Source organism: Tursiops truncatus, chromosome 2 (genome assembly GCF_011762595.2).
Source record: "Tursiops truncatus isolate mTurTru1 chromosome 2, mTurTru1.mat.Y, whole genome shotgun sequence".
NCBI lineage: Eukaryota > Metazoa > Chordata > Mammalia > Artiodactyla > Delphinidae > Tursiops > Tursiops truncatus.
The window spans coordinates 142577997-142590751 of record NC_047035.1 but is presented as its reverse complement, the minus strand read 5'-3'; the positions used below and the strand labels follow the sequence as shown (position 1 = coordinate 142590751).

Below are 12755 nucleotides of genomic sequence, written 5' to 3'. Positions count from 1 at the left end.
CTGAGTTTTTCCTTTTAAAAAAGTTTTCAATTAGTTTTTTTTCCTATGAGTTCATTATGTTGAATACAAAAAACATTGCATTGAGAATTTTATTGGAATTGCATTAAAACATAAACATATTGAGAAAATCAACACCTTCCAAATATTAAATCATTCTATGTCTCTTCACAAGACTTTTAAAAAATCCCATGGTCTAATTTTACAGTTTCTTTATTTCAGACTTCTGGTTATATTTATTCCTGGTCTTGTGTGTTGCATTTGCGTGTTTGTACTGTGTGTGTGTTTTTAAAGGTGACGGTGATTGATTTATTTTTTAGGATATTTTTCTAAATGATTACAGTCACTTCTCTCCAAATTTCTGCATTTTTGTTCTGCAATTGCCCATGTTATCCTTTTATTCCTCTACCCAGTTTTCCCCTCTATCCTTTTGAGTTTGTATTGTGTCTAAGGCATGAACGGACAGAGAACTGCAGAGCCACAGTGGAACGTGGGACCGTTTTTATCCTGGGAGGTGGTGGGGACAGGCACTGTGTCTTCCATCTCCACGGACCCATGTCCAGCCTAGGTCGGCACTACGTGTGCAAGGGCCCCTGGCTGCTCAGTGTAAGGTCTGGGATGTACCAGACCCGTCTCAGGCCTCACCGTTGTCTGGCTACGGGCACCGCATCCCCACCCCACTCCTCCAAGTGCCAACACTTACTCTCGATTTTCTTTATCCTCATTTCCCAGGGGATGAAGATGACCACAAAGTTACAGGCCAGACGAGCAAACTTCCGCCACAGCTAGACAGGAGGGAGTAGGATTAGAGGACTTGACATTCGTGAAGACGGCAATGCCTTTGTGGAACCAGGGTCCTAAATGGAGGTGAGGCCCGCAGACACACCAGTTGATACCTTTCATTATGATTTCACAGGCCTTTAGGGAGCCCGAGGACCAAAGCAGCCGCTTGTCTTCTCTGGGCTTCTGCCCAGGTGAAGGCTCCTGTTAAGGGCTCTAAGCTGCGGTGTCTGTACTGAGGTGCATATTCTCTAGGGTTTCAGCCTGCCTTATTCACGCCATTCCTGCTGTGAGGACTAAGAACTACTTGAGGAATGATGTCCAAATACACCCCCTTGGTCCCCTCTGGGAGTGGGGCTCAGGAATCCACATGGCTCACAAACTCCCCAGTGATTACAGTTCCCGTCCCTATTTAAGGACCAAGAGTCTAGAACATACCCTGAAAATGAGCCCCATTGTGTGCCTCCCATCCTGCAGCTGGAGCTCATCTCCCAGCCTCTCTCCTGGCCAAAGTTGCCAAAATAAGGTCTGGAAATTTGTCTTGGATGTTGAAGACACAATCGCCAAAAGTTCAAAAATATATATTTTTTTTTTCTCAAAGGAGAATAAAGCAAAATGTGAAAATGTTCCCTGACACTGGGCTTTCTCTCCCACAACATTAGCAGGTTGTTCATTTTAACACACAAACAATGTGGGTTTGTGTTGGAAGCAAATGATATCATTGCAGAAAGAAGGGTTACAAATGTAATTACAATCTTCTGAACTATAAGACAGCACGTGGTCCTGATGCAGACATGCATGATTATGTTATCCTGAATATGTCTGCTAAGGCCAAAACAGCTGCTTGTAAATGAAAATCTACTTGAATGTTATCAGAAGTTGGAATTGTTCACTTTCTGCTCATGATTTAAGACCCAACTCAAATACAGCTACTCCCATGGAGACCTCACACAGATTCTCTGTAGCCAGAAATACATTCTTCCGTCTGTAAACGTCCCCAGCTATCATTCTGGTCTCTGATAATGCTTATCACATCCTAGCTTATATTGCCTTTATATTGTTCACCTGGCTTTTTCTCCTCCAGTATTGAGAGGAAGACCATGGCTTTCTGATTTTTCATCCCCTACAGCAGACAGAGGCGGAATGCCCAGTATCCTTTGGGGAGGGTTTGGTGTTGAAAGCATTTGAGTTTCTGGTCCATTGTAAAGTCGTTAAGAGTCCTCAATTGGTAGAGGAGCTGTCTAGGAGGGGAGAATGGCCAGTAGGAGGTGTGGCTTAGCATGAGCTGGGCATTTTATAGAAGAGAATAAAGAAGAGAGGAGTGAGATGCGGTCCAAGAGTTAGGTCATGGCCAGATCAGGTGGGTTAGAGGAAGGAGTTTGGATTTGATTCTAAGTGTAATGAAACTCTATCTATCGTATCTATCTACCATTCATTATTATTAGTAGTTTTAAAAATAAGTTTATTGTATTTAGTTATTTAGTTTTGGCTGCGTTGGGTCTTTGTTGCTGTGCACGGGCTTTCTCTAGTTGCCGCAAGCAGGGGCTACTCTTTGTTGCTGTGCAGGGGCTTCTCATTGCGGTGGCTTCCCTTGTTGCGGAGCGTGGGCTCTAGGCGCCCGGGCTTCAGTAGTTGTGTCTTAAGGGCTCTATAGCGCAGGCTCAGTAGTTGTGGCACACGGGCTTAGTTGCTCCGTGGCATGTGGGATCTTCCCAGACCAGGGATTGAACCCATGTCTCCTGCATTGGCAGGTGGATTCTTAACCACTGCGCCACCAGGGAAGTCCCTGTCATTCATTATTTTAATTAAAGGATGGCATGCGTAGTTTACTGTATCAAAGATTTCCCTGGCTCCTATGTGGAAGAGAGTGGAAGATGGAGGGACATGAGTGGAAACAGGAAGATCTGTTATGAGGCCAGTTAGTCTATACACCATCATGGGCAGGTACCTTTAGCTTCTGCACAGGGGAAGCGTTCCTGCCAAATCATGCCATGAAGGCTCTCAGGAAGGATGACGTCCCTTGCTGGTATCATGTGAGAAACCGAGGACATAGACTATTCGAACTAGAAGACATCTTAAGAATCAAGCATGAAAACCTCGTCAGGTTCCAGGTCATTACCCAGAGCAGGGAAACAATGGCAGAAGGACCTAGGTGTCTTGACTCTTGGTGTTTGGTGTTCCATGTGCCCAGGGTAGCATTTCTGCCTACGTGACTGCATGGGTCCTGGTGGTCTCACATGCTCAGACCTTGCTTTCTTATGAAGCATAGAAATAAACTGGTGCCAAAGGCAGATTGTCTGCAACAAGGTGTTTTCCTGCTGGAATCAAGGAGAAACCCATGTGCACAGAGGATGCAGGTGGGAAACAGTGGGAGGGGCTCCAGAGGACGACTTGTGTTCTGGAACTGTGATTCCCAAGAGAGGATAGAGTGGCAGCCCTGGTGAGTGGTGAGCAGGATCTCAGTCGTGGGAATCATGGGAGAAAGTGTACAGTAGTTATATTATACAAAATTTACTATTTGAAAAACGAAGTTATCATTTTTCTAAGAGAAACCAAAGACTGTAAATAGAGACAAAACTCACTGGGCTGCAGGTAACAGCTAGATAGCTTCTGTTTTCTCTGCTTTGGAGTGGCTGCTCATCCTCAGGGGTCTGTATTAAAATTTCCAGCGTAAAAAAATTCTAAATAGGGGCTTCCCTGGTGGCGCAGTGGTTGAGAGTCCGCCTGCCGATGCAGGGGACACGGGTTCGTGCCCCGGTCTGGGAAGATCCCACATGCCGTGGAGCGGCTGGGCCCGTGAGCCATGGCCACTGAGCCTGCGCGTCCAGAGCCTGGAGAGGCCACGGCAGTGAGAGGCCCGCGTACCGCAAAAAAAAAAAAAAAAAAAAAAAATTCTAAATATAAAAAGGTAAAGGAATGATGTTCAGAATGAGAAGGGGGAAAACCAAAGTGTCAGGAAGACGTGGTGGGAGGATGATTTTCTTTGACATTTTGCTGTGTCTCCAGAGGGCAGAAGACACTCTATCTCAGCCATCTCTTTACCCTGAGTGCCCAGCACAAAGCTTGGCACATGGATTAAGCTGAACTGGGTTGAACTGCTTTCTGCAGGGCCATTGGTAAAATGGAAAGGACTGGGGCAGCTGTGTCTGCTAAGTGCAGGCTGAAAACTTTGGGACCATCTGTAGGTAAGACTGAACATTTGGATCACTTTTCTCATTTTAAAAACTCTGACTCTAAGAATTCAGTCCATTATTAACTTATACCTTTAATCCACTTTGAGCCCACTGTTACGAAATGCCCCAGGACTTTTTCATTGTTATATATATTACAGGTTGTCTGAACCCAAGTGAGAGACCCTACATTATTTCAGATATTTTTCCATAGCATTTCATACAGTTTATTTAGAGAAAATGAGAGAGCTTGGTAGCACATATGCTTATAAAAAATAGTTTTGTTTTATAGATTTATTCCATAAGCTCCATCATAGTGTGACAGGCATAAAGAGTTATGGGTAATTTTGATCATAGGAGTGGATTAGCGTCTTCAGGCAGATTCTGTGAAAAGTAAGAAGAAAGAAAGCCAAGGCACAATCTTGGGGATTCTTTGATATTTTATAACTATTCAGTTATGCAAAATTTATGACCAGCTTTAATTTAAACTTTACTAAGAATATTTTTTGTTTCAGAGAATCGAAAAAGAGTGTGTCTGTCAGTTTTTGTCTGTTAAAATAATAAACTTGAAAAAACGACAATATTCAGCATTAGTGGAGATACTATGAAGACAGCAAATTCTTTCCTTGTGGATGGCAAAGCTTTTGGAAAATAATTGATTAGTATTTATCACGAGCCAAAAAACATGGACCATACTCTATACTACAGAGGTCGTAGTTTTGACATTTATCCTAGAAAAAGAATTTTAAAAGATAGGAAAAGCCGTCTGTGCAAAGATGGTCTTTGCAGGGCTGTTAATACTAATGAAAAATTAGAAGCTATTTAAGGACCACCAGCAGACACGTAACTAATTAAATTAATAGACATTTTTCTGATGGAATATTACACAGTCATAGAAAACAATAGGTATAAAAACTACATAGCAACATGGAGAAAAATCCTTGTTATGGTGTTAAGTGAAAAAACAGCAAGACAAAAATATTTGTATACTCTACTTACTCCGATGTGAAAATGATATATACAATGGCTGAAATGTGAAATTTTAAAATAGATTCTATCTTGGGAAGTAGGGAATTATAGTAGGAGAAATGATTTTTTTCTTTGTCTTGGAAACATTTATGAAAAGTATTGGAATGTCTATAAACAGATAATTTCAATGTATACGAAAGTTTAACTGCAAGTAACTGAATGGGAAAAATAACAAACAAAAATCTTAGCATTGTATTATAAAATGAGCATTGGAATATGCCTGTAACTTTCTCATTATAAGAAATACAGTAAGTCCCCTACATACGAACGAGTTCCGTCCCGAGAACACGTTCGTAAGTCCAATTTGTTTGTAAGTCCAACAAAGTTAGCCTAGGTACCCAACTAACACAATCGACTATACAGTACTGTATCGTAATAGGTTGATAATACTTTTCACACAAATAATACATAAAAAACAAACACAAAAAATAAAGAAAATGTTTAATCTTACAGTACAGTACCTTGAAAAGTACAGTAGTACAGTACAACAGCTGGCATCCAGGGGCTGGCATCGAGTGAACAGGCAAGAAATAAAGATACTGTACTACTTCACTCTATACAGCACTGTATAGTAAAGTACACAAAAGCACAACCACTTGTAGAGGATGCATGCGCCTGACGGTGTATGCCAGATACGTAAACTAGCTTATGTGTTTGGACATGTGAACGCCCATTCGCATCTTTGAAAGTTCTCAAATTGAAGGTTCGTATGTAGGGGACTTACGGTACAGTGAATGAAACCTACACACATGGGTGGGCTTAACTCAGGGAAGAGGCTAGAGGATTCTCCCAAGGGCAGATATAACCTTTTTCTGATGAGCTGGGCTTACCCAGGGTCACACCACTTGGTAAGTGACAGCATCGGGAACTAAAATCCAAGTTTGGGGACGTGCAGACCTTCAAGCTCTCCATACTGTTCTACAGCTATTAATGATGGATGTTCACAACCTATATAGTACAGCAACTGCAAGGACAAGTACAACTTCCTGGGCCCGGAGACCCCAGGAAGGGTGGGCACGTCCATGTGTGGGCTCTTTACCTCTGCACCTGCCGCTTGGTAGCCTCGGGTCCTGGTCAGCCTCCCCTCAAACTTCAGCACAATGTCCTTCGCTCGCCTGAGAGAAGAAAAACTTGGTGGTAAGCGCAATTTTATGACCTTGATAATCTTGGCAAAACATGTGGAAGTGCAGCAGGAATAGATAGTCAAACAGTGGTAACCAGACAACTCCCTTAAAATATTTTCTATAACATTTAAATGCATGAAATCATAGGAAATGATGAGTGAATACTAAAATCAGTTGCAACTGAGTTTCTTAACACCCTGCCCTGATTCTGGCTGTTGGCTGGGTATTATGGGCTTTGGAAATCCTGGTATCAGGTACCAGCATCTCAGCTCCTCCACTTAATCTCAGCAGCCTTGTTCCTGCAATTAATTCTTTGGAAGTGAAAGTCAGACCTAGCTCAGAGAATCTGCTTTGAGAAAAGGGTAGTGTCTGGTTAATGTGAGCAAGAAAGTTGTGTCTATGTAGCCATGACCAACCTGACTTAGCCCAGACTAACTACTGGCACACTGGCTGACCACTTTGTTGAGTTGACCTGATGGGTCACCTAAATGGCTAATCCTTGAAAATAGACTGAATTCATTAGGATAGATGGTTAAATTCACACTTAGAGAGCCACAGGAATAGAAAAAAAATGTTAATTCCATGGAACGGACTGAAGTCAAAAACTCTTAACGAAGAATGTCACCTTCAAGGTGACCTCATCTGTGACTACATTGATGAGATCTTCATGAATCCCTGGTTGACCACTTAATTATGCTCAGGATTGAAGAACTGCTGAATTATTCAGTTTGTTAGTTGGACCAGTGTACTTGGTAGGAGTTCATGCATGTATATCCCAAGTAACACCCACAGGTTCCTAGCCTTTCGTTGATTGACACAAGGAACTAGCTGACTTCCTTTTCCACAAACAGCGCGATCGCTTCAGAACACGCCTGACCAGAGAGCTGGGCTTTGAACCTCCCTGACCTTACTGCAAATACTCCACCTTCATAGCCCCGCCAATGGGCTGGCTTCATTCCGGTCAGAACCAGAAATGCAGGCAAGGGTGAGCGTTGATGTTATACCTTTTATAGCATCTAAAAGATAGGGGCCTATATAAGTGAAATAATAATTCATTTAATTTCATTCATTCTAATTTTTTTCCCTGCAAACATTTTCTGCACACTTGTTTGGGTCAAGTATAGTGGAATACAGAGGCGCATAAAATAGAGCTATTGCCCTGGATAAGCCCACTAGCTAATAGGGATGATAGAGACCTGAAACAACAATAGGAGTGGGTGGGTGTGTAAGTGTAGGAATGGGGAGCGGAGTAGGGGGCTGAGGCGGCAGTGAGACAGGCTGGGACCTGGGACCCTGTGCTGCAGTGCTTGCACCTGGACAAACATCTCCTTGAGCAACAAAACACAAAGAAACTTTAAGGGACTAAAAACGACTGCGTGCAAGTGCAGTTGGGGCAAATTATGGACAGTAAGATACAAAAAACCAAAAAGCCCAACTGCCACTTCTGAATGGTCAGGAGCAAAAGCAGGGTACTGCGCATGCGCCCTGCACACGACACCACCAAGGGGATGGGCAGACCACCTAAGCCAACCTCCGACCCAATCCCTGCACACACCCCTACCCTCACCCCATATAAGGAGCATGCTCGCCTCCCCCTCAGCAAGTGAGTGAGCCAGGAAACTTGCTGTTTGTTCTCACTCCCCCCTGCTGCGGTCGGGGCTCCAATGAAGCCTTGCCTGAATTCCTTGTCTGACCTCTGATTAATTTCTATTGATTAAGGAGGCCAAGAACCCTGGTCAGTAACAGCAGTGGGGACAGTACCTGACCCAGGCCCCATCATAGACCAATGCTGACTCCATGGCACTGACCACTTGCCTCCCTACCGGGGAAATAAATATATGCTCTGTCCCCCCATAGACAGAGCTCGCTGCTCTCTCTGTGTCAGCAATGCTCCCTTGAGCCCCAAGCAGTCAGGGTCTGCGCCTTCCACAGACCTGATGAGTCTCGCAGGCCCAATTAGTGAAGCACTGCTCCAGTAGCTTCTCAAGGTGACGGGGAGGAAACGTGCGACGCGGGGATGACAAATGCAGGTCTCAGAGGGCGAGCTGTTCTCTGAGAGCTGGACCACTGGCCTGTGCCTCGCTGGCGTTGGTGTCTCGCAGCCCTGGCTGAGGTCCCTGGCTTACTCTTGTGGAGGAAGGCCTGGTTTGTTCTTTTGATTCTGACAGAAAAGTTATCATTTGCTTTGCTCTGCCCGCAGGTTAAAAAGACTCACTCTCTTACAGTTCAGATAGTTATTAGTCATCAGCGTTCCTGTATGATTTTTAAAATTCTGATAGAATACATGACTTTTTCATTGCAGTAGAGTTGATTTACAATGTTGTGTTAATTTCTGCTGTACAGCAAAGTGATTCAGTTATACATATATGTACATTCTTTTTTATATTCTTTTCCAGTATGGTTTATCACAGGATATTGGGTATAGTTCCTTGTGCTATATAGTTACATGGCTTTTTTTTTTTTTTTTTTTTTTTAAGGATAAATTGGTAGAGTTCCTCTGTTTCAATAGAATAGAATATTGGAGTTGAGGTCAGGAAGCCCAGCTTTAAGGCTCAATTCCAGTACTCAGAAGCTGTGTGTCCTGGGGGAAGCCACTTAATATCTCTGAGTATCAGTCTTCTCATTTGAAAAATGTCATCCTTACTCAAAGAAATGGAAGTGATGAGAACTGATATCGGACCTGGAGAATTCACTGGAAACTTCTGGGAGTGGAAACCATGGATGACCTTAGCTATCTGCCGTGGCCACCTGGGGGGGCAGGCTGGATCTTTGGCCAGACTGGAGGAACAATGACTGGAGTGGAAATCTAATGAAGGCATGATTTGATGGGAAAGAAAGTCAAACCTAATGGTGGACTGGAGAGACAGGGCAATGAGCTTGGTGTCTGGAAAGGGGCACTAAAACGTGAGATACGACAGTGGTTCTAATCCTGTCCACACAGTAGGTACCCGATGATTACGTGTCATGTCTGTTTCTCTAGGAAGGTCCACTTCATGGGTCAGAGTAGCTCAGTGGCATTGGTCATTAAGAACAATTCTACTCACTCCCTTTGCTGTGATCCCAGGGACCCACACCATCAGTTACTACCCACTCATAGGGAGTGACTACTATAGCCCAGATACAAGGCTTAATATCGTATGGTTTACCTCATTTAATCCTTGAACCGCTATCAAGGGATTTCAAACTCTAGTTTGCAAAAGAATCACCCTGAATGCATGCTAAAAATGCTGGAGCCCTCTGCCGTAGTTCCTGATTAAGTCCGAGGGCAGCCAGGAATTTTTGTCTGATTGCTTAACAGCTTAACAGTGCCACAGGAGGTAGGTGTGCTCCACCTTCACTTCAACTTTACAGAGAAAGGAACTGGTCTTTAGAGAAATTATGAAAAGAACCTAATACCACATGGCAAGGCAATGTCTTCCAACCTTCAGCTCTTCATTATTACCTAAACAGACTCTCCAATATGACTCTAAGCGTCCCAGTCATCTAGTTTCCCACAGAGATCCCCGCCGCAAGAGGGAGGTAATAGCCAAGCAGGTAAAACTAATATTTATTTTCATTCTAGATTGCATACCTAGTGAGTTTAGTTATTTTGTTCATCTCTAGGCATAGGGCTAAAATCTAGTATTTGAAAAGGAGGTAGAAACCCAAAAAACTCTCTACCAAGGCACACAGCCAACTCAGACACACATACACAGACACACACACTGAGGCCCGTCTGGACCGGGTGGATCCCTCAGACGTGTCTGTGACTTCTCTAAGTCAGATCAAGAGCATCCGACCCACCACTCCCTCCAATGTGGATTTTTATGCTCGTTTCCCAGGGCAGGGCAGGGTGGGTGGTTTCGTGGGAAGCATACTTGCAGTAACCCATAACGCTTACCTCAGTGCCCTCAGCTTCTGTCCCATGGTCCAGGGTCGGCAGCGAATGTTTGCCATGAGATCTTTCTGGAACTGTATATTCTGGAAGATTTGTTCCGGATCATGGCTGTCCCCTGTTTCATCAGCAGTAAAGCTGTCATCCAAGTTGCTGAAATGATCAGGGCATTAAGGAGGAAATCTGATTAGTAGAATTGCTTCCATCCCAGATCTTGCCCTGGGTAAGTTTAGCATCTTGCTGCCCTGGGGTCATCTGTATGAAGTTAGTGTGTGTAGAAGGAGAGGGGAGGGATCCGGGGAGTCAGAGAGAGAATTCGGCAGTTGTTAGCAGCCACTGGAACACAGTCACTGGGTTCTGTTACTTTGATGGGTCAGTGAAAGAGAAAGGCTTCAAAGGATAAGAGATACTATCAGAAGACATAAAAGGAACCAAGAGAGTGCTCCTGTAGGATTACTGAATAGCAGCATCTTTGGTGGCAAAACCATTTCTTTTTCAGGCTCATTGAAATAACCAGCTAATTCCAAAGAAAGGATGCCTCCTGTCCCCTAACTCTGGATGTAAAATAAATAAAAATCAAACTCTCTCATCCAGAGATCCCCCGCTCTCTGTACTCCTGCTTTGATTCATTTGAAATCAGAGATAACAGAGGCAAACAGGAAGCAGTTTCTATGAACAAGAAATTAGCTAAGCAAATTTACATGTCCAAATGTTTCAGGGAAATAGTTACTCTCTAGGAGAACAACTTTGCAACACATAGCAACACTTATTCCCAGTGAAAATGAATACACTAATCTTAATGCAACTTTTCAGGAGGAGATAAGGGTATTTTGCCGTGGCTATTTCATCAATGATGCACTTAAAAGTAAGGGAAAAGAATTCCTTTGCTTTTCTCTAATTCAGCTTGTTTTTACTTACTCAAAAGAGAATTTTCTCCAGGTTCTCCAAATTAATGGAGATTTTAATATACCTTTATAAATATTTAACAAATTTGAATAATACTCCCCCACTTCTAACCAGCCTGTAGCCTTTTCCAACAGAAACCTCATTTATTACGACAGATGTATTGTCTGCTCTCTCTTGACATTGCTGATTGAGTAAACAGAGAGAAAACAGATAAAGCACATCTGTGGGTTTGGCCAGCAATAAAGCCAGGTTGGGGTACAGGCTTTTGGATTCTGATCTGAAGCAGGTAGAGCCGTCAATATCTGTGTACATCGCTGAGGTTGCCACCCTTTTTGTATAGTGACCTGGAAAAAGGAGTTTCGGAGTTCATTCTGAAGGAGAACCGAGCAGGATGGGGACTTGGTCCTCTGGTCAGATGCAAGCAAGGGTGACCCAGGCTTTCCCTCGTCACAAACCTGCCCCAGTGGATGGATGGGACTGGCTCACCTGAGCAGCAGGGACTCCTGGTAGAAGTAGTGCTGGCTGGCATTTCTCCGGATGCTCCTGTAACGCTGGGATGCCTTTGATGGTTTCATGGGAGCAGACTGGCTGCCAGTGATTAGTACTGGTGGGCAGGGTGCTGGGAAGCCGGCAGGCAGGAGTCTGCTCCAACGGAGGTTTCTGAACTGGATCTGCAAGGAGCTCTGCCCTCCAGTTCTCAGGAGCTGGACTGCACGTCTGGAGCCGATGCTCGGAGCTGGGGAGAAGCCAGGAAGCCAATCATGCATATGTATGTTAAGGCGGCTGTGGCAGCAGAGATTGGCTGGAGTCAAGACAGACAAAGGCGAGAGGCTTGGCCAGGTGATCTAAGAGCACTTGGTTCTGCCCAAATAATCACATTGGTTACCCTTGTGCCCAGAAAGGGCTCTGTGGTTTGCCAAGCACTTTGCATCTATTACCATGACTGGTGTTCACAAAATACTTAGGGAGAATGCAAGGCATAGGTTTTTGGTTTTTGTTTCTAACTACCAAGAAAGAAGCTTAGAAAGGGTAAGAATCTTGTGTGTGTTCATGTAACCAGGAAGAATAAATCTAACTCAATATTAGATCTGTTTCTTTTACTTTAACCTTTGTATTCTATTGCTTTGAGTTAAGAATATTGCCTATAGCCTGAAATATACAGGAGAGCCCATTCTCAAGGCTCTGACCTTTAAGGGTATAACACTTTTCCATTCATACAGAGATAAAAAGTTGCAGAACAGAGAATAACAGTTGTCTTGTTGGAGGTTTACAGGAACATCGTGAACTGACCTAGGTGGACAGCTGCAGGAACAAAGGATTCCTACACCAAGAAGTTTGCAATAACCAACCACGCCCCTTCTTCACCTTACCTTTAAAAATACTTTGCTGAAACCCTTTGGGGAGTTCTGGGTTTTTGGGGGAACAAGCCATCTGTCTCCTTGCATGGCCTTGCAATAAACCTTTCTCTGCTCCAGACTATGACATTTCGGTATTGTTTGGTCTCACTGCGCATCACACAAACTTGAATTCGGTAACGTCCACACAGCAGAGCCCAAGGAGAGGCACCGTCATAACACTTTATTTGTTTTTATATATCTATTCTCAGCTTCTTTTTTTCTATTTTGAAAAAAGTCAAACCTACCTAAATGATAGAACAATACCACAAATATTGTTTACTCCTAACATAGATCCGCCAATTGCTAACATTTTGCCACATTTGCTTTATTTCTATCTATACACTTTCCCCCCTACACCATTTTAAAGTAACTATCAAGAAAAAAGCTTAGAGGGGGTAAGAATCCTGTCCGTGTTCATGTAATAGGGAAGAAAAACCTGACTCCATATTAGATGTGTTTCTTTTACTTTAACCTTTGA

The 12755-nt window shown here is 43.6% G+C and overlaps 1 protein-coding gene across 1 annotated transcript in view; it reads right to left on the bottom strand.

Moving 5' to 3' along the window:
- TMC3 (transmembrane channel like 3) overlaps window positions 1-11455 on the bottom strand; it is a 44080-nt gene extending 32625 nt beyond the window's left edge. The window contains exons 1-4 of the mRNA XM_019945647.3: window positions 11367-11455; window positions 9981-10127; window positions 6016-6091; window positions 701-782 (exon numbers count right to left, since the gene is read on the bottom strand). Of these exons, the coding sequence (XP_019801206.1) occupies window positions 701-782; window positions 6016-6091; window positions 9981-10127; window positions 11367-11455 (394 nt within the window). The remainder of the gene's footprint in view (window positions 1-700; window positions 783-6015; window positions 6092-9980; window positions 10128-11366) is intronic.
- Window positions 11456-12755: the final 1300 nt, after the last annotated feature.